Raw genomic sequence first — 21700 nt, 5'->3', positions numbered from 1 at the left:
CCAGAGAGCTGTGTAAGGACATCAGGGATAAAATTGTAGACCTGCACAAGGCTAGGATGGGCTACAGTACAATAGGCAAGCAGCTTGGTGAGAAGGCAACAACTGTTGGCGCAATTATTAGAAAATGGAAGAAGTTCAAGATGACGGACAATCACCCTCGGTCTGGGGCTCCATGCAAGATCTCACCTCGTGGGGCATCAATGATCATGAGGAAGGTGAGGGATCAGCCCAGAAGCGCATGTCCAGGCCCATCTGAAGTTTGCCAATGACCATATGGATGATCCAGAGGAGGAATGGGAGAAGGTCATGTGGTCTGATGAGACAAAAATAGAGCTTTTTGGTCTAAACTCCACTCGCCGTGTTTGGAGGAAGAAGAAGGATGAGTACAACCCCAAGAACACCATCCCAACCGTGAAGCATGGAGGTGGAAACATCATTCTTTGGGGATGCTTTTCTGCAAAGGGGACAGGACGACTGCCCGTATTGAGGGGAGGATGGATGGGGCCATGTATCGCGAGATCTTGGCCAATAACCTCCTTCCCTCAGTAAGAACATTGAAGATAGGTCGTGGCTGGGTCTTCCAGCATGACAACGACCCGAAACACACAGCCAGGGCAACTAAGGAGTGGCTCTCACAGTTGAAGTGTACCTATGATAAAAATTACAGACCTCTACATGCTTTGTAAGTAGGAAAACCTGCAAAATCGGCAATGTATCAAATACTTGTTCTGCCCACTGTATAACATTTTGTTTCTTAAAATGCAAGTGTAATAATCCTATTATCATATGTAGCCTATAACAATGTTGGAAAGATTTGTTTCATTTGGTTTTGTATTCAGTTTGCACAGTATGTACTAATTCATATGATCTAATTTTAGAAGTGATGTTCTCTACCCTGACACTTGTTTGAAAATCGCAATTCATAATCGCAATTGCAATATCTGGCCAAAAATCGCATTCGATATTTTGTCCAAATCGTGCAGCCCTTGGACTAAGGCCCCTCAGGGGTGCGTGCTATGTGTTGAGGCTCAGCGTGGTGGGTGTGTTGTTACCTACCTGGGGGTGGCCCGTCAGGAAGTCCAGGATCCAGTTGCAGGGGGAGGTGTTCAGTCCCAGGGTCCTGAGTTTAGTGATGAGCTTGGAGGGCACTATGGTGTTGAATGCTGAGTTGTTGTATTCAATGAACAGCATTCTCACATAGGTGGTCCTCTTGTCCAGGTGGGAGAAGGCATAGTGGTGCGCAATAGAGATTGCGTTATCTGTTGGTTGTTCCAGGGTGTCTGGGATGGTGTTGTGAGCCATGACCAGCCTTTCAAAGCATTTCATGGCTACAAATCAAATCGTATTGTATTTGTCACATGCACCGAATACAACAGGTGTGGACCTTAACGTGAAATGCTTACGTACAGGCCTTTAACTAACAATGCATTTCAAGAAATGGTTTAGAAAATATTTGCTAAATAAACTAAAGTAAAAAAATAAAAAGTAACACAATAAGATTACATAACAATAACGAGGCTATATACAGGGGGTACCTGTACAGAGTTAATGTGCGGGGGTACAGGTTAATCGAGGTAAATTGTAGGTAGGGTTAAAGTGACTATGCATGGATAATAAACAGCGAGTAGCTGCAGTGTAAAAACAAAGGGAGGGGGGGGGCGTGAATGTAAATAGTCTGGGTGGCCATGTGATTAATTGTTAATTAGTGTTATGGCTTGGGGGTAGAAGCTGTTAAGGAGCCTTTTGGACCTAGACTTGGCGCTACGGTACCACTTGCCGTGCGGTAGCGGAGAGAACAATCTATGACTTGGGTGACTGGAGTCTTTGACAATTTTTTGGGCCTTCCTCTTACACTGCCTAGTATATAGGTCCTGGGTGGCAGAAAGCTTGACCCCAATGATGTATTGGGCCGTACGCACTACCCTCTGTAGCGCCTTACGGTCAGATGCCGAGCAGTTGCCATACCAGGCAGTGACGCAACCGGTCAGGATGCTCTCGACCCATGCCAAATCTTTTCAGTCTCCTTAGGGGGAAAAGGTGTTGTTGTGCCCTCTTTACGACTGTCTTCGTGTGTTTGGACCATGATAGTTTGTTGGTGATGTGGACACCAAGGCACTTAACTCTCGACCCGCTCCGCTACAGCCCTATCGATGTTAATGGGGCCTGTTCGGCCTAGTCTAGAGTTGTATTTTTTTTCTCTGGTTGCACATGTGACATACTGGTAGAAATTTGGTAAAACGGATGTAAGTTTGCTTGCATTAAAGTCCCCGGCCACTAGGAGTGCCGCTTCTGGATGAACATTTTCTTGTTTGCTTATGGCCTTATACAGCTCGTTGAGTGCGGTCTTTGTGCCAGCATCGATTTGTGGTAGTAAATAGACTGCTACGAATGATATAGATGAGAATTCTCTTGGTAGATAGTGTGGTCTACAGCTTATCATGAGGTGCTCTACCTCAGGTGAGCAATACCTCGAGACCTCCTTAATATTAGACATCGTGCACCAGCTGTTATTGACAACTAGACACACCCCCACCCCTCGTATTACCAGACATAGCTACTCTGTCCTGCCGATGCACGGAAAACCCAGCCAGCACTAGGTTATCCGTGTCGTCGTTCAGTCACGACTCGGTGAAAGATAAGATATATTACAGCTTTTAATGTCCCGTTGGTAGGATAGCGTTGACCGTAGATCATCCAGTTTGTTTTCCAGTGATTGCACGTTGGCCAATAGAACCGATGGTAGTGGCGATTTACTCGCTCGCCTACGAATCCTCTCAAAGCACCCCGACCTTCACCCTCTGTATCTCCGTCTTTTCTTCACGCGAATGACAGGGTTTGGGCCTGGTCTCCGGGAAGTAGTATATCCTTCGCGTCGGGCTCATTAAATAAAAAATCTTTGTCCAGTTCGAGGTGAGTAATCGCTGTTCTGATGTCCACAAGCTCTTTTCGGTCATAAGAGACGGTAGCAGCAACTTTATGTACTAAATAAGTTACAAACAATGCGAAAAAAAAATTAAAAAATAACACAGTTGGTTAGGAGCCCGTAAAACGGCAGCCAGATGTAGGTATTACAAACAGGGTCAGGGAGAGTTTGAAAATGTCAGTAAAGACACCCGCCAGCTGGCATGCTCTGAGTGCGCATCCTGGTAATCCATCTGTCCCCTCGCCCTTGTGAATGTTGACCTGTTTAAAGGTCTTACTCACATCGGCTACAGACAGCGAGATCACACAATCATCCTCAACTTCTGGTGCTCTCATGCATGGTTCAGTGTTGCTTGCCTTGAAGCGAGCAATAGAAGGCATTTTGCACCTCTGGTAGGCTCGCGTCACTGGGCAGCTCGCGGCTGGGTTTCCCTTTGTAATCCATGATAGTTTGCAAGCCCTTCCACATCCGGCATTCGTCAGAGCCGGCGTAATAGGATTCACACTTAGTCCTGTATTGACGCTTTGCCTGTTTGATGGCTCGACAGAGGTCGTACCGGGATTTCTTATAAGCATCTGGATTAGTGTCCAGCTCATTGAAAGCGCCAGCTCTAGCCTTTAGCTCAGTGTGGATGTTGCCTGTAATCCATGGATTTTGGTTGGGATATGTACGTACGGTCACTGGGGACGATATCATCGATGCACTTATTAATGTAGCAGGTGAATGAGCTGCAGGGTATACTACTATGGGTTCTAACCTGGATGTCCACCCTCCGTCTAGACTAGACCTGACTAGACACAGGCAGACATGAGGAGGGATCTGTGGTGGAAGGAGGGGAGCGGTGCTGATGACAGATAACCAGGCAGCGAGTTGTCCAAGATTCTGATCCAGCGCCTATGTGGCTGTTAAAAACACCCCTGAGTTGAGCTCCTCTCTTTCACTCACACACACACACACACACACACACACACACACACACACACACACACAGGAAGGGGAGCGGCAACTTTGGAATCCTGTATGTCTGTGTGGCTCCTGTCCTAAGCAGCAGTGCTGTTGTGTTATTGTGCTGCTGCTGTGTGAGCTGCTGGCTGTGTGGAGGGAGGCTTTTGATTAGGCCTGTGTGATGGTAAAGAAACTCTAGGGGCCTTGGTCTACTAGCATTTCATCTCTATTGATTGGAGGAGAGAAGGGGGAGCGGAGCCTCCCTCGAGAGGCCTGATGCTGAACACCAAGGGCTATAGCACTAGGTCATACTAGATGGTTGGTTTAGCTCTGAAGTCAGCCTCCGCACGCCTCCTGTCTCCGGTCTGGCCCCTACATCCTCTCCTCCATTCACTGCCTCTGCAGTCTCACACCTGTTGAGAGAAACTTCATCAACTCTACACTCTCTGTTGATCGGTCATCCATTCAAATGTCATATTGACAGCTTTTGGCATATGTTTGGTGCTCTTGTCTTGTCCGCAGTAGATGAGGGAAGTCATTCACAATGTAGGCTACGTATCCAATCACTGCTCCCAGACAGGAATCCCAAATGTCCTTTCAGGCCTAGGCATATGTGTATGTTTGGTGCTGGGTTATATGCTAGGTGTGGTGTGGAATAGACTAGCTAAACATTGGCGTTGTGGGATCATGGCACTACTAGCCACTCTCCTCCTGGCCTGCCTGTCACCCAGTGTAAAGTTAATTAAGGTTATTAAAATGAGCTGTGGTAACCTGTTCAGATCCTCCTCATCCACTCAGGGCTTAGCAGCAGGCTTATCATGACTCTAATGACAGACAGACCGCCTACTGTCAGATCCATGGTGTGAACACAAATTAAATCTGACACGATGATGGCTTATCTGTGTCAAATAGAGCTGTGTGTGTGTCTACAATCGCTTCCTTCTGCAGGGAGACGGGGAGAATAAGGATTTGATAACAATAAGCAGTAAGGGTTCATGATAACAGTAATCAGCAGTAAGGGTTTGATAATGATAACACAACCCCTCTGTAGTGTTTATAAGAAGATTGGCAGTAAGGGTTCATGATAACAGTAATCAGCATTGTGGGTTTGATAATGATAACACAAACCCCTCTGTAGTGTTTATAAGAAGGATACAAGGACGCTTGAAATGCTCACTCATCTCCTAATTGACTCTCTGGGTGTTGAGGCCCAGATATGCTTGTGTTGTGAGCTGCACAGTCATCAGAGTTCAGACCTTGATATGCAGGTTGTCATGGTTATTCAAAGTCCTTTCCTGGTGGAGAAATGCTCAGCAGGTGCATGTTGTGTGTTTGTTGGGATGGGGTCTTCAGAGCAGTGATGTTGTGGGAACTTGTGAAAAGTGAGGAACGGTTTATAGTTTGTCCCAAGCAGTCAGCGGGGATTCTGTGGATAGGCGTAAGGAGCTACCGGAGTATATGTGTAAGAATACATTGATGATGATTACAAATTTGATTGTAGCAACACGCAGTCCATTGTTTTCTAACGTTGCTTGATTGCCACGATTGGGTCACCATTGCTTTCTTTGAGTGAGCACCACATGCTCTGTTCTCCACAGTTGACTTTATTTGCACAGCAGATCGAGTTGAGAAACCGGAGGTGTTTAACAGCCTGCAGCTCAGGTCTGTTAACCTCAGCCAATATTGAGTTTATAAAATCCTCCTACCTGGTGTTGGCCTAGATGGATGACTGTCTTTTCCATGAGGAAATTAGGGCTTTTTATGTGACAGATTCATGAGTTAGTAATGGATTATTGGGTTACTTTGAGGGCACTTGGCTGGGAATCTGCAAGTCTCAGTGGTTCGGTTCTGTGTGAGAGGGACAGCCACCGCAATCAAAGACTGCTAGCTAGGATTGGCGTTACAAATCAAAGCTATGCATCTTTGGCTGTTGGAACTAAAGGTGCGATTTGAAATAATGGCCAGTTAAAACTGACTCTGTTCACTGTCAATAAGCATGCTGGGCATCTAATATTTCTGCCTGTATTAGCCCACTTTTTATTTCTCTCTCACTCACTCACTCACTCACTCACTCACTCACTCACTCACTCACACTTTCAATTTGCTTTATTGGCATGACGTAACAATGTACATATTGCCAAGGCGCACTTTGGAAATGATTCATTAGCAATAACAGCATAAAAAAAATACAAATCAAAATGTCACTGACAGGACGATCAGTAACAACAGTCTCTTTCTCGCTCTCTCTCCCCCTCTATTTCTCTCTCTCTCCCTCTCTATTTCTCTCTCTCTCCCTCTCACCCTTTTTGTCTATCATTTTCACTCCATTAATGTTTGTGTCCATATCCTGTGATGAAAATTATGACTCCAATCTTTACCCACATAATCTATAATTTTGTAAGAGGCTGAGTCTGGTCAAATTAACAGTTGATGATGGTGGGTTCCAGGTTGGTCACTCACTGCTATAATTCCCTGCTTCTCTCCCAGGCGTCTCAGTGGGAGCTGCTGCTGTGGAGCAAGGGACTGATGAGGTGTCTGTCAACAAGGACCTGAGCCAGTTACATCCAGGTTAGGTTCATAGCCAGTTTTGCTAATCCATTAATGTATCAAGAATATTCGTTGTACTTTTACTCAGCCTATAGTTCTTTCTTTACTTCTACGTTAATGCCCTCACAACATAAAAGCGGTCGTTTTTTAATAGGCCTTTCACCATCTAAGGACATTTCTCTTGCTTGAAAATATTGGTGTGAAGGAAGTCCAAATGGTGCAGCCTTTGTAGTTTATCATCTGTTGGTTTTCATGATGATATTTTACTGACGGGTCATGTGTTGATGTGATGTCTATTTATCTCTGTTCATTTCGGTAGAAATGCAACCAGCAGGGGAGACCCAGGTTCCTTCAACAGAGAGTCCTGAGTCTCCCAGGCTGACCAAGCAGGATCCTGAGAAACAACCCCTGCCAGCCAAGGTGTCAAGCGAGCCAGAGCAGCCACAGGATATAACAACAGGACTGACCAAGCCAGTAAAGACAAAACCCTCCTCTGAAAATAGGGCGGTCAAACCCAGCACAGAGGACATCATGGCCATGACCCCACCCACCACCACCAAAGAACCAAGTACTGTGTCCGTAATCATCAAGGAAGAACCCATGGAGGTGTCAGCTTCTGATAATTCAGGAGTAGAACAAGTGGAAGGTCCTTCTAGTCTGGAGACAGCAGTGAAGGCTAGGAGGGAGAGGAAAGGGAAATGTATGTCTGGGGTACTGGCTGGTGGGGTTTTGGCAGGGGCCTGCGCCTTGGAAGAGATGGACACCACCCCCGAGACTGAGAGCAAGCCTAACCTCTCCCACCTCAGTCCCCCCATCGAAGAAAAGCCCTACAAGACATCTATGGAAAGACTGGCAGAGATGGCTGCCTCCCCTACCCACTCCTCCCCTAGGACCATGGGGCCCTCTCCCAGGGAGCCTCCCCACCACGCCCACCCTACCTTGGGGGAACACAGCAGCAGCGTCCCCTCCACCACACTCATACCTCTCACCCCTAAGATCGGCATGGGCAAGCCAGCCATCTCCAAGAGGAAGTTCTCCCCAGGCAGACCCAGGGTGAAGCAGGTAATGCATGGTGCTGGTGGGTGCTGTGGGTCTTGTCTTAGATCCAAGCCACCTTGATGTGTTATTCTTAGTTGTATACCAGGGCTACAAAATCTATTTTAGAATCAATTTTTTGCGTAATAATTTATGTATTATCTAGGCTGATGTCTTTTATTTTCAAAGAGCATCTAAAAAATCCCAGGTTGAAATCTCTGGAGAGAAACCATAATTGTGTGATCGTCTAGGTTGGTCATTGTGTGGTTGAGTGTATCTAATGATGAGAGGAGGAGGAGCTTTCTGAGTGCTCTGCCCCAGAGCGGTGGATTGGCTATGATGTCAGTGGTTTGGAATATGATTAAAACGGGTGTTGCTGCTGCAGAGGACACTTAACCCAGAGAACTTGCCAGTGGTGGCAGTTGAGAACCGTTGTGTCCTGTGTGTTTGATGTAGGTTAAAGGCCTGACTGTATCGTCAGCAGAGACCACGGCTGATCTCACCCTTCCTCCTCAGTTTTCACTTGGGCTGAATCCCAAATAGCCCCTTGGCCCTCCATTTGCGCGTTCACGCACACCTCCACCATATGCACAAGTGTCCCAAAGTTGAGGGAGTCAAAACTATCGAGGGTGCAGGGGCTAATTAGACCCTCCGATAGCCACTTTGACCAAGCCAGCAACGCTACAGCCTCCAGAGTGAAGTGCTATCCCAACACGCACCGCAATATGTTTGGAGTTTGCACAACATCATACAAAAGAATTGCGAGGCATGACTAATCATATGACACATGTTTGTTTGTGTCTGATTTTCGAGACTTGACAAATAAAACGAATGAAATAGGCTACCTCACAAATGAAGTGGTTACTTTTACTGAGGTTTATATCTTGTAAAACCATAGGGGCAATTTGTTAATTAGAACGTCATGCTCGTTTTATTATTTAAATGTGGCACATGAATTGCATCATTCAAGTCACCAGTGTGTGCCGAAGTTAATGGATTTATTGATCCCCTCGCCACTTTATATATGTCACCCTCCGAGTTTCGTCAGCAACATGTGACAACGGAGGGCCCTCCGAACAAGTTGGTAGGGGTGAGGGGCTGGTTTGGGATTCACTGATGGTCTGTCTAAGTCTGAAGAATAGTTAGTTTCCCACAATGTGCAGAATGAGAATAGAATATTTGTACAGCCTATTCCTTAGGCCGTACAGTATAGCTTCAAGCATGCTGTTTCACCTGTCATAGACTAGCATCCAATTTCCATGGTGATCCTAGTACATGCTTTATGTGCTGAAGGCAGTCCCTCTCTGATGATGGATACAAGCCTGTTCTCATTCTCCTTAGAATACCTTCATTAGGGCTTTGTTAACCACCCCCCACTTTCATCAAGCCACTAATCAGAGACACAGTATGCGGGTTGGGTCAAATCCTAATAATACTGGGATATTAATCACACCCATGGCTATGATATATTATGGATGAGGCTGAGCAGAGTTTAGCCTTGCAACGTTGTGTTTTTCTCTCCAGATATATCCTATTGCTGAAATAAACGGTGTGTGTAGACAGACTAATTTGTTAGATCAGGCCTGGGGGAGATCAAGTGTAGGCTATTTGAATACAGTGAAATCCTGTGTAGTCAGATTTGGTGTCTTCAAGTCATATGCTTCTGTCTCGAAGAGGCATGCACTGTCAGTCGTGCTGTCTGACGCAACCAGGTGTTGTTTTGTCAACAAGCCAGTTATATGAGTGAGGCAGTGACATGCAGTTGCCATGGCAAGAGGATGTTGAGGTCTCTTGCTCCTCCTCGTCCTGCTGCTGTTGCATGGTGCTGTTGCCTTGACGAATGCTGCTGTGCTGTGTGAACTCAAGGTTGCTGCGCCGACTAACAGGATTCTGCTTCACCTTTGCAAACGCTCTCTGAACGTCTAGCATGAAACATGCCTCAACTCATATGCATGAAAGAAATCTAGGATTGGCTTCAATATAAAAAGTATAATGTGCATCATAATATCATCTTGGCTTTATGCCCCAAGTCAGAATGTATAACAGCATCATTATTAACTCCATATATCTTACTTGGGGTGTGTTGAATGGTCCCAACAAGCTTATTTAGCCACTAGCCTTTTAAACTCACTGCATCTCTCTAACATCTCTGTTATGTTTTCATCTTTCGCTAGCTTTGTTTTTAAGTTGCTGCATTTTGTCACCCTCCTTCTCCCCTCTATCCTCCCCTCTCTCACCCACCCAACCCGGCCCCCCTACCTGTACCTTAGGGCGCATGGCATGGGAGCCCCCATAGCAGTGTGAGCTCCCCCTCCTGGTCTCCAGACCAGCCAGAGGGGTGGAACGTCCCAAACACCAGGCAGCTCTCCCCCGGCTGCGGCAGCCCTGGCTGGAGCATCAGAGTGGTAAATAACCATGGCTCTCTCTGGAGACCAGACGTCCAGAACCACCACAGGGCCATGCCACAGCAGCCTTCTGCTTACCTTAGGCTATGTGAAGTGCACTGGCAGAGTGATTCTTGATGTCACTGTGTTAATGGTGAACTTTAATAATGAATCATTCAACTATCACTGTGTCACCAGAGGAGAGGAGACTGGTGAATTCACATTGAGAGGCTAATAGGGGAATGGTGGATGAGAACCTATAGTAGCCTAATACAACTCCTCCTTAATGGCAAAATACCTAACTTTTATCCACCAGAGAGGATCCCTTGTTAGGCTTTGCACATGTACTTGTAATATTAACTCCATTCATGATACTATATCTTGGCCTACCTTTGCAGCCTGAGGCACACGGTTTTAATCTGTGTTTGTCTGTTTGTTTAGTTGTTTGTTTTGTGTCATACTGTTGTGGGTGAGTTTGGGGCGGGGTGGAGATGTGGGTTTTATTAAGTGGGCTGTGTAGGCACTTAGGCCTGCCCAAGTGGATGCCTCAATCTGTTGCCATGGTAACATTAGTGTTACACGCTTTGGCGCTAAGTTAGGTGGTAATTGCTGGGTCTTGGCATGGGTCCTGGGCAGGTTAAACGGCACCATACTGTGCGTCAATCAGGATGTCAGACGGCTGGCTGCAGTTTTACGGGCTCCTAACCAATTGTGCTATTGTGTGTATTTTAGCATTATTTGTAACTTATTTTGTACATAATGTTTCTGCCACCGTCTCTTATGACCGAAAAGAGCTTCTGGATATCAGGACAGCGATTACTCACCTCGTACTGGACAAAGATTTTTTCTTTAAGGAGTTGGACGCAAAGGATTTTCTTAAGACACCCGTCAAGGCCCAAATCCCCGTCATTCGCATGAGAAAGAGACGGAGATATCGGGGATGTAGGTCGGAGTGCCTTGTAAGGATCTGACGGCGAGTGTACGTAATCTGCCTCTACTATCAGTCCTATTAGCCAATGTACAATCATTGGATAACAAAATGGACAAACTAAGATCACGGATATCCTACCAACGGGACATTAAAAACTAATGTCTTATGTTTCACCGAGTTGTGACTGAAAGACGACATGGATAACATACAGCTGGCGGGATATAGGCTGCATGTGTATATTTGTAAATAACAGCTGGTGCACGAAATCTAATATTAAGGAAGTCTCAAGGTTTTGCTCGCCTGAGGTAGAGTATCTTATAATAAGCTGTAGACCACATTATTTACCAAGAGAGTTTTCATCTATATTTTTCATAGCTGTCTATTTACCACCACAAACCGATGCTGGCACTAAGACCACACTCAAAGAGCTGTGTAAGGCCATAAGCAAACAGGAAAACGCTCATCCAGAGGCGGCGCTCCTAGTGGCCAGGGACTTTAATGCAGGGAAACTTAAATCAGTTTGACCTAATTTCTACCAGCATGTTAGAAAACACTATGGGCCAGTTTCCTGGACACAGATTAAGAACCTCTGAAACAGCAATAGGCCTTCAACTGACTGCAGACGGATAGGTGGTGGAGTAGAGTTGTGGAGCTAAATTCCCCAAATTGAAAAATCCACCATTTCAGTTAGGCTAATCTCTTGAAGTTGACTGGAGTTGAAATGGGATTGACCCTGGGTGCTGTAGCTTGGGGGCAGGGTGGTCTGTTAGTCCATTCTGCAGACTGCGCTGCCCCTTGGCTATCTCCTTATCACCTCTTTCTGTCTCTCGTTCTCTGGCTCGCTCTCTTTGTCTCTGTCTCCCTCTCTCTCGGTCTCTCTCGATCGTCGCTCTTTCTCTCGCTCTGTCGCTCTTTCTCTCGCTCTGTCGCTCTCTCTCGCTCTGTCTCGCTCGCTCTGTCTCGCTCGCTCTGTCTCACTCTCTCTCTCGCTCGCTCTGTGTGCAATGTGCAACCAGAGGGGAAAAAACTCTAGACCACCTTTCCTCCACACACAGAGACGGGTACAAAGCTCTCCCTCGCCCTCCATTTGGCAAATCTGACCATAACTCTATCCTTCTGATTCCTGCTTACAAGCAAAAACTAAAGCAGGAAGCACCATTGACGGTCAATAAAAAAGTGGTCAGATGACGCAGATGCTAAGCTACAGGACTGTTTTGCTAGCACAGACTGGAATATGTTCCGGGATTCTTACGATGGCATTGAGGAGTACACCACATCAGTCACTGGCTTCATCAATAAGTGCATCGATGATGTCGTCCCCACAGTGACCGTACGTACATACCCCAACCAGGAGCCATGGATTACAGGCAACATCAGCACTGAGCTAAAGGGTAGAGCTGCCGCTTTCAAGGAGCGGGACTCTAACCCGGACGCTTATAAGAAATCCCGCTATGCCCTCCGACGAACCGCCAAACAGGCAAAGCGTCAATACAGGACTAAGATTGAATAATACTACACTGTCTCCGACACTCGTCGGATGTGGCAGGGCTTGCAAACTATTACAGACTACAAAGGGAAGCACAGCCGCGAGCTGCCCGGTGACACGAGCCTACCAGAAGAGCTAAATTACTTCTATGCTCACTTTGAGGCAAGCAACACTGAAGCATGCATGAGAGCATCAGCTGTTCTGGATGACTGTGTGATCACGCTCTCCGTAAACGATGTGAGTAAGACCTTTAAACAGGTCAACATTCACAAGGCTGCAGGGCCAGACGGATTACCAGGACGTGTACTCCGAGCATGCGCTGACCAACTGGCAAGTGTCTTCACTGACATTTTCATCCTGCCCCTGACTGAGTCTGTAATACCAATGTTTCAAGCAGACCACCATAGTCCCTGTGCCCAAGAAAGTGAAGGTAACATGCCTAAATGACTACAGACCCGTAGCACTCATGTCTGTAGCCATGAAGTGCTTTGAAAGGCTGGTCATGGCTCACATCAACACCATCATCCCAGAAACTCTAGACCCACTTCAATTTGCATACCGCCCCAACAGATCCACAGATGATGCAATCTATATTGCACTCCACACTGCCCTTTCCCACTTGGACAAAAGCAACAACTACGTGAGAATTCTAATTATTGACTACAGCTCAGTGTTCAACACAATAGTGCCCTCAAAGCTCATCACTAAGCTAAGGACCCTGGGACTAAACACCTCCCTCTGCAACTGGATCCTGGACTTCCTGACGGGCCATTCCCCAGGTGGTAAGGGTAGGTAACAACACATCTGCCACGCTGATCCTCAACACGGGGCCCCTCAGGGGTGCGTGCTCAGTCCCCTCCTGTACTCCCTGTTCACCCATGGCTGCATGGCCAGGCACGACTCCAACACCATCATTAAGTTTGCCGACGACACAACAGTGGTAGGCCTGATCACCGACAACGTTGAGGCAGCCTATAGGGAGGAGGTCAGAGACCTGGCCGTGTGGTGCCAGGATAACAACCTCTCCCTCAACGTGACCAAGACAAAGGAGATGATTGTGGACTACAGGAAAAAGAAGAGGACCAAGCACGCCCCCATTCTCACCGACGGGGCTGTAGTGGAGCAGGTTGAGAGCTTCAAGGTCCTTGGTGTCCACATCACCAACAAACTATCATTGTCCAAACACACCAAGACAGTCGTGAAGAGGGCATGACAAAGCCTATTCCCCCTCAGGAGACTGAAAAGATTTGGCATGGGTCTTTAGATCTTCAAAAAGTTATACAGCTGCACCATCGAGAGCATCCTGACTGGTTGCATCACTGCCTGGTATGGCAACTGCTCTACAGAGAGTAGTGCGTACGGCCCAGTACATCACTGGGGCAAAACTTCCTGCCACCCAGGACCTCTATACCAGGTGGTGTCAGAGGAAAGCCCTAAAAATTGTCAAAGACTCCATCCTAGTCGTAGAATGTTCTCTCTGCTACCACACGGCAAGCGGTACCGGAGCGCCAAGTCTAGGTCCAAAAGGCTTCTTAAAAGCTTCTACCTCCAAGTCATAAGACTCCTGAATAGCTAATCAAATGGCTACCCAGACTATTTGCATTGTCCCCCCCCCCCCCAGCCCCTCTTTTACACTGCTGCTACTCTCTGTTTTTTATCTATGCATAGTCACTTTAACTCTACCTACATGTACATATTACGTCAATTACCTCGACTAACCTGTACCCCCGCACATTGACTCTGTACCTGTACCCTTTGTATATAGCCTTGCTACTGTTATTTTACTGCTACTCTTTAATAATTTTTTACTCATCTATTTTTTACTGAACACTTATTTTTCTTTAAAACTGCATTGTTGGTTAAGGGATTGTAAGTAAGCAGTTCACTGTAAGGTCTACACCTGTTGTATTCGACGCATGTGACAAATAACATTTTATTTTATTTGACTGGGCTGGGGCGAAGTGGGGGATCAGGGAGGAGGGATTTGGGTGGAAATTCACAGAAAGTAGACCCTAGTTTGACAGTCTTGATTAGGCCCCAGCAGCCACCATCACCGGAAATGTGTTGACATTATAATAGAGCTCAAATGGCCAGAATAACATTAGAGAGGCTCTCTGTTAACAGCCTGGACAGAGAGCCTAGACACTTGCTGTGTTAGAAAACATTTAGTTTATTTTTTGTTTTTTAAACAACTAATTGTTCAATAATTTTTAATTCCATTTATTTATATAATTTTTGTGAGCTCAATGCGCACACTGCACAGTTTCTCTAAAGCTAAATGAGATCCAGCTTGAACTGTGCGATGTAGTAGGGAGTTGTAGTTTCCAATAGGCCAATATTCTACATAGTTTAGCGCAGAAAATGTGGTAATTAACTACAATGACCATAATCCATTGCACGTCTGCTTGTCCGGTCTGTTTCTTTTACGCCTGCTACAGAAGAATGCGCGATCGTGAGGTTATATAGAGAACAGCTGTTGCTTCGCAAGGTATCTCTACCTGAAAATACATGATCTAATGATTGATAGTTGGTATTCAGCAGTCATAAAAGTATGCCTTATTTACTTTGAAGAACTACTAAAATAGTGATTTAGTCAGACAGCATAGGTAGCTTGCTCTATAGAGATGAGATGATGACTTGGAATGAAATAATAGTCATCAAATAAAACAAATGTAATATACACAACGGAAATATTTTATCAAAGTAATGTGAATAAATGATGGCTAATAAGTGATAATCAGTAATGAGCAGTCACTTCCATCATGGGACTTTTTAATGGTTTTATTCTGTGTTACAGCATTCAACTCACATAATGCATAGTGCATTTAATGTTTTTAAAAAAGTATCAAAAACGTGATTTTAAAAAAATAACAAATCTACCGAAACGGAACCGACCTGAAAAAGCACAAATGGCTCAGCACTAGTCTCTCAGAATGGGGCAGGAGAGATGGTCCTATTACTGATAAAGATGAACAAGTCAAGGTGTCTTATTTGGTGAAATGGGTTTTGTGTTGTCACTGCTGGACTGCCTATGTACAAAGCAGGATCAATGACTTAGCCAGCTAAATATTCTGTAGTAACTTTTTTTTTTAAAGATAAGCTTAACATGGGCATGTTCTAATTGACTCAACAAACAATAACATATATGTACAGAACAAAAAATATAAACGCAACATCAAAAATGTCAACTATTTTACTGCGTTACAGTTCATATAAGGAAATCAGCTGAAATAAATTCATTAGGCCCTTATCTATGGATTTCACATGACTGGGCAGGGGTGCAGCCATGGGTGGGCCTGGGAGAGTTTTAACAGCTGTCCGGGTGGCTGGTCTCAGACGATCATGCAGGTGAAGAAGCCAGATGTGGAGGACTGGCGTGGTTACACATGGTCTGCGGTTGTGAGGCCGGTTGAACATACTGCCAAATTCTCTAAAACGATGTTGGAGGCAGCTTATGGTAGAGAAATTATCATTCACTTCTCTGGCAACAGTTCTGGTGGACATTCCTGCAGTCAGCATGCCAATTGCACGCACCCTCAAAACTTGAGACATCTGTGGCTTTTTGTTGTCTGACAAAACTGCACATTATAGTGGCCTTTTATTGTCCCCAGCACAAGGTTCACCTGTGTAATGATCATGCTGTTTAATCAGCTTCTTTATATGCCACACCTGTCAGGTGGATGGATTATCTTGGCAAAGTAGAAATGCGCACTAACAGTGGTATAAACAAATTTGTGCACAACATTTGAGATAAATAATATTTTTGTGTGTATGGAAAATCTCTGGGATTTTTTATTTCCGCTAATGAAACATGGGACCAACACTTTACATGCTGCATTTATATTTTTGTTCAGTATAGAAGTTTAGCTTTCTTAATTAACCTGAATCAGTAGTTTTATTATTTTGGGTTTTTTATCAAAGTTAGCTGGCTAACTCATTGATCCTGCTTTGTAGTATGCCCCCGTAGCTGAATAAAGAAAATTAAAACAAATTGCATTCGCAATTTTGTTCTCTTAAATCAGAAATGGCTGCTTTTTTTTCCCCTGCATCAATTTGTTTTGTAGCTTGAATTAAGCACTATTCTAAGATTTGTTAAATATGGATATGAAGCCATTTCATATCCGTGCGTAGGCTTTGCAATGTTCTACCTACCATACACAAAATGTATGCACGCATGACTGTAAGTCGCTTTGGATAAAAGCGTCTGCTAAATGGCATATTATTATTATTATTATTATTATTATTATTATTATTATTATTATTATCCAAGAAAACAACACTGGATGGGAAATGACATTACCTCTGTGGAAGTAGACCAAGCTGCTGTTCCTGTTTTTACCTCTCTAGATACCAGCAGCCTCACAGCTCAACAGATCTACAGTGGGAGAAGAGTTCCCCTATGGCAAACTTTTTCATTAAGCTGACTTCATCGATCACAGTCTAGCAAGCGAGGACCTGTGTGTGTGTTTCTCTGTATGTGACTGTGAACACGACTCCTGCGAGTGTTTTTGTTTTTGTGTGTGAATGTGTATTTTTCTGTGTGTGTTGAGGAGTCCTGAGGTGTGTGTTTCTGTCTGCAGGGTCGAGGGTCAGGCTTCTCTGGGAGGAGGAGACCCAGAGGGGCTGGTCTGTCGGGCAGAGGGGGTCGGGGCCGAGCGAGGGGGAAGAATGGAGCCAATTCTACAGTCAACCCTGGGGTAGGCTATGTCACCTGTCAACCTGATCTCTTTTTAGTTCACACTAATCCAATACAATTAACTGAAAGACAGTTTTATTACTAGTGATGGGAGGAAAAATGTATAGTTACGTATCGCAATATTATTTTGGATGATATGATATTGATACTTTGGCTCCAAATATCGATTTGCTAGGTAGCGTTAGCTAGCGCTAGTCGGCTGTATCTGCGCTAGAACTTCTGAATTTTTCATCCTATAGCTTGTTTGCCATCTTTTTTTAAAATAGTGAGCCAACGTGTTTTCAGTACTTATTTTCATGACTGGTCAAAACAAATGTTCTAATGCCCTCTTGTCTCTCTGCTGCAGACATATACTAAGCAATATGTTTTGAACATCAAATTGCAATAAAATCACAGTATCGAATCACAATACATATGGAATCGTGAGAATCGCAATACATATCGTATCGGCAACTAAGTATCGTGATAATATCGTCCATGGCATTACCCAGCCTTATTTATTACCCATAAACCTCATAGTTTTCCTGGTGTGTAGTGTAAACAGTAATCATATGTTGTGTATAGATTATTTGCTGCAGCACAAAAACCGACTCATCCCAGTGGGCATGTTACTCCATACCAAAGGGTGACACAGCATTCGTGTCAGAGGCAAATACTAATCAATGATCCTATCCAGGCAGTCTCTTGTAATGCTGACAACTTCACATGCTGTAAAAGAATCTGTTAGAATTTACACCATAAACAGAGATGCATACCCCTGTAATATTGCTTTAGTGACAGAGGAACGCTTCACTTTCATGTAGGTAATATCACAGGACTCAATCCTATCCATCTAACGGTGTATTTGTGCTCATGCTTCATAACATACAGGTCACCACCATGGAATCACCATACCAGGTGAAGGAGGAAGAGGAGAATGCCATGCATAACACCGTGGTCATATTCTCCAGCAACGACAGCTTCACATTGAAACAGGTGTGCATCTGTTTGTATACAATTTATACATTTCCTGTACCTCTATTATTCGATTAGTTTCTCTTACCGTATTACAGTAAAAGTTTGATTCTCTAGTATAATGTGTAAACTCCATTTGTTTCCCTCTCTCAGGACATGTGTGTAGTGTGTGGGAGTTTTGGGCTGGGTGCAGAGGGTCGTCTTCTGGCCTGCGCCCAGTGTGGGCAGTGCTACCACCCCTTCTGTGTTGGCATCAAGGTAAGTACCCCAACCATTACAGTGGCATTTTCTGAGATCTTACTGAAAATTCGGATACTACATTAGAGTAGGAAACATGGGAACCCCACAAATGATTGGGCTTAGGGTTAACTCAAAGTATTTGAATTGTGTAGCCTAAATTTTAACCTGGCTATGACTGACTCAGTATGTGAGTGTCAACTGGATTAAACGGGCCATATAAACTCTGTAATCAGATGAAGCTCAGCTCAAGTTGATTCGATCCTTATCTCGTAATGCTGCCAATTACTGCAAACAGAAGTCTTTAGTGTAGCTCAGCGGGACAGTGATATATCAATGTCCTTTACTATGGGGCCTTTTTAAAGAGATAAGCACACACAATTTGGACTTTTGCCAATATACTCCCACACCATATCTGACCCTGTCATCTCTTCCCAGATCACCAAGGTGGTGTTGAATAAAGGCTGGCGCTGTCTGGAGTGTACGGTGTGTGAGGCGTGCGGCCAGGCCACCGACCCGGGCCGTCTGCTGCTGTGTGACGACTGTGACATCAGCTACCACACCTACTGCCTGGACCCTCCGCTGCAGAACGTGCCCAAGGACAGCTGGAAGTGCAAATGGTGGGTTGCTGCCTCATCTGTCCATCCCCTCAACCACTTCCTATTATGATAACATGGATGCGGCCCAAATGGAACCCTATTCCCTATATAGTATAACGTCAATATTTGTTATATGTAAGCAAGAAGTCAAAGTACCATCAACAAAACTTGATTATTTGCGATCTCACACAAAAAAGCCTTTCCCTTTTCTCCATGAATGACCTAGTTCATTATTTCTCAATATACTGTACTTAATGTACAACCACCTGAATGTACGCAGTTCTTCATTGACACCTGTCCTCACTCCTCCTCCCTCCCCTGTTCCCTCCTGCAGGTGTGTGTCCTGTACCCAGTGTGGTGCCACCTCACCAGGCCTGAGGTGTGAGTGGCAGAATAATTACACCCAGTGCGCCCCCTGTGCCAGCCTGGCGACGTGCCCCTTCTGTCTCCAGGACTACAGCGAGGGCGAGATTGTGGTGCAGTGCCGCCAATGCGACAGGTGGGCCACCTGTTTCTAATGAGCCAATTGTCTCTGCATGTCTACAGTACTAGCTAAACCTGCCATAACCTATATTTGTGCTGTTATTTTGAATCAAACCCCCTGTATGGTACCCCGAACCCCAACCCCTTCTCCTTCCTCTCCCATAGGTGGATACATAGTTCCTGCCAGGGTCTCCATTCAGAGAAGGATGTGGAGAAAGCAGCAGACAGCAGCTTTGACTGCACCATGTGCCGAGTCCACAAAACCTCCAAGGGTAAAGCACTACAGTCGTGGTCAAAAGTTTTGAGAATGATACAAGTATTGGTCTTCACAAAATTCGCTGCTTCAGTGTTATGAGATATTTTTGTCAGATGTTACTATGGTATACTGAAGTATAATTACAAGCATTCCATAAGTGTCAAAGGCTTTTATTGACAATTACATTAAGTTTATGCAAAGAGTCAATATTTGCAGTGTTGACCCTTCTTTTTCAAGACCTCTGCAATCCGCCCTGGCATGCTGTCAATTAACTTCTGGGCCACATCCTGACTGATGGCAGCCCATTCTTGCATAATCAATGCTTGGAGTTTGTCAGAATTTGTGGGTTTTTGTTTGTCCACCCGCCTCTTGAGGATTGACCACAAGTTCTCAATGGGATTAAGGTCTGGGGAGTTTCCTGGCCATGGGCCCAAAGTTTTGAAGTTTTGTTCCCCGAGCCACTTGGTTATCACTTTTGCCTTATGGCAAGGTGCTCCATCATGCTGGAAAAGGCATTGTTCGTCACCAAACTGTTCTTGGATGGTTGGGAGAAGTTGCTCTCGGAGGATGTGTTGGTACCATTCTTTATTCATGGCTGTGTTCTTAGGCAAAATTGTGAGTGAGCCCACTCCCTTGGCTGAGAAGCAACCCCACACATGAATGGTCTCAGGATTCTTTACTGTTGGCATGACACAGGACTGATGGTAGCGCTCACCTTGTCTTCTCTGGACAAGCTTTTTTCCTGATGCCACAAACAATCGGAAAGGGGATTCATCAGAGAAAATGACTTTACCCCAGTCCTCAGCAGTCCAATCCCTGTACCTTTTGCAGAATATCAGTCTGTCCCTGATGTTTTTCCTGGAGAGAAGTGGCTTCCTGGCTGCCCTTCTTGACACCAGGCCATCCTCCAAAAGTCTTCGCCTCACTGTGCGTGCAGATGCACTCACACCTGCCTGCTGCCATTCCTGAGCAAACTCTGCACTGGTGGTGCCCCGATCCCGCAGCTGAATCAACTTTAGGAGACGGTCCTGGCGCTTGCTGGACTTTCTTGGGCGCCCTGACGCCTTCTTCACAACAAATGAACCTCTCTCCTTGAAGTTCTTGATGATCTGATAAACGGTTGATTTAGGTGCAATCTTACTAGCAGCAATATCCTTGACTGTGAAGGCCTTTTGTGCAAAGCAATGATGACGGCACGTGTTTCCTTGCAGGTAACCATAGTTAACAGAGGAAGAACAATGATTTCAAGCACCACCCTCCTTTTAAAGTTTCCAGTCTGTTATTCTAACTCAATCAGCATGACAGAGTGATCTCCAGCCTTGTCCTCGTCAACACTCTCACCTGTGTTAACGAGAGAATCACTGACATGATGGCAGCTGGTCCTTTTGTGGCAGGGCTGAAATGCAGTGGAAATGTTTTTGGGGGATTAAGTTCATTTTCATGGCAAAGAGGGACTTTGCAATTAATTGCAATTCGTCTGATCACTCTTCATGACATTCTGGAGTATATGCAAATTGCCATCATCAAAACTGAGGCAGCAGACTTTGTGAAAATTTGTATTTGTGTCATTCTCAAAATGTTTGACCACAACTGTACATACAGTGTAGCCTTCTGAAACATTGCTACTGTATCTGACCGTCTCAGGCGTCTCTTGTATTGCAGCCAATTACTGACTGGCTTTTGTGTCCCTCTTCACTGCATCCACAGCGCTAGTGTCCAAGGCCAGAGAGTCCATTGAGCCGGCAGTTATGACGCAGATTCTCACAAAGGCTAAAGAAATGGGTAAGAACGAGACCGCTTTTGGTATTTTATTTGTATTATAAAAAAAAAAAAATAAATGTTAGTGGGTGTATCAGCTTTAATATTGCAAATAGATTGCGGCTTCTATCAATGTAATTGTCTGCAAAATTTCCAATCCCCCACATCTATTTTGTTTAATAAATATATATTTAAAAAAAAAAATCCTTTATTATTTTCGCCTAACCCTACCACCCCTCCCCTAATTGGAGTAAACCAATGGACAACAACTACTTCCAGCTTATACACACTATATATATTTTACGGACACAGTATATTTTACATTAGTTATCTTTTGTTTGTTTTTAGTCACACCCTTTAGCTCCCCTCAACCCCTCCCATCTATCGCTTAAGACCATCCAGTTCTGATTTCTATTTGCCATATGATTTTAGTATTTGTTCTGCCTTGAGATCGAGATATTTGTTC

The 21700-nt window shown here is 44.9% G+C and overlaps 1 protein-coding gene across 1 annotated transcript in view; it reads left to right on the top strand.

Annotated features, from left to right (window-relative positions):
• The window catches only part of LOC311147247 (histone-lysine N-methyltransferase 2C-like), a 133561-nt gene that overhangs the window by 52213 nt on the left and 59648 nt on the right, over positions 1–21700 (top strand). The window contains exons 12-21 of the mRNA XM_084183917.1: positions 6356–6436; positions 6735–7477; positions 9721–9855; positions 16832–16948; positions 17818–17922; positions 18055–18159; positions 18577–18758; positions 19072–19236; positions 19386–19492; positions 21184–21258. Of these exons, the coding sequence (XP_084040043.1) occupies positions 6356–6436; positions 6735–7477; positions 9721–9855; positions 16832–16948; positions 17818–17922; positions 18055–18159; positions 18577–18758; positions 19072–19236; positions 19386–19492; positions 21184–21258 (1815 nt within the window). The remainder of the gene's footprint in view (positions 1–6355; positions 6437–6734; positions 7478–9720; positions 9856–16831; positions 16949–17817; positions 17923–18054; positions 18160–18576; positions 18759–19071; positions 19237–19385; positions 19493–21183; positions 21259–21700) is intronic.

Source organism: Coregonus lavaretus (genome assembly GCF_964263955.1).
Source record: "Coregonus lavaretus genome assembly, chromosome: 19".
NCBI classification, from domain to species: domain Eukaryota; kingdom Metazoa; phylum Chordata; class Actinopteri; order Salmoniformes; family Salmonidae; genus Coregonus; species Coregonus lavaretus.
This window is presented reverse-complemented; position numbering and strand designations above follow the sequence as displayed.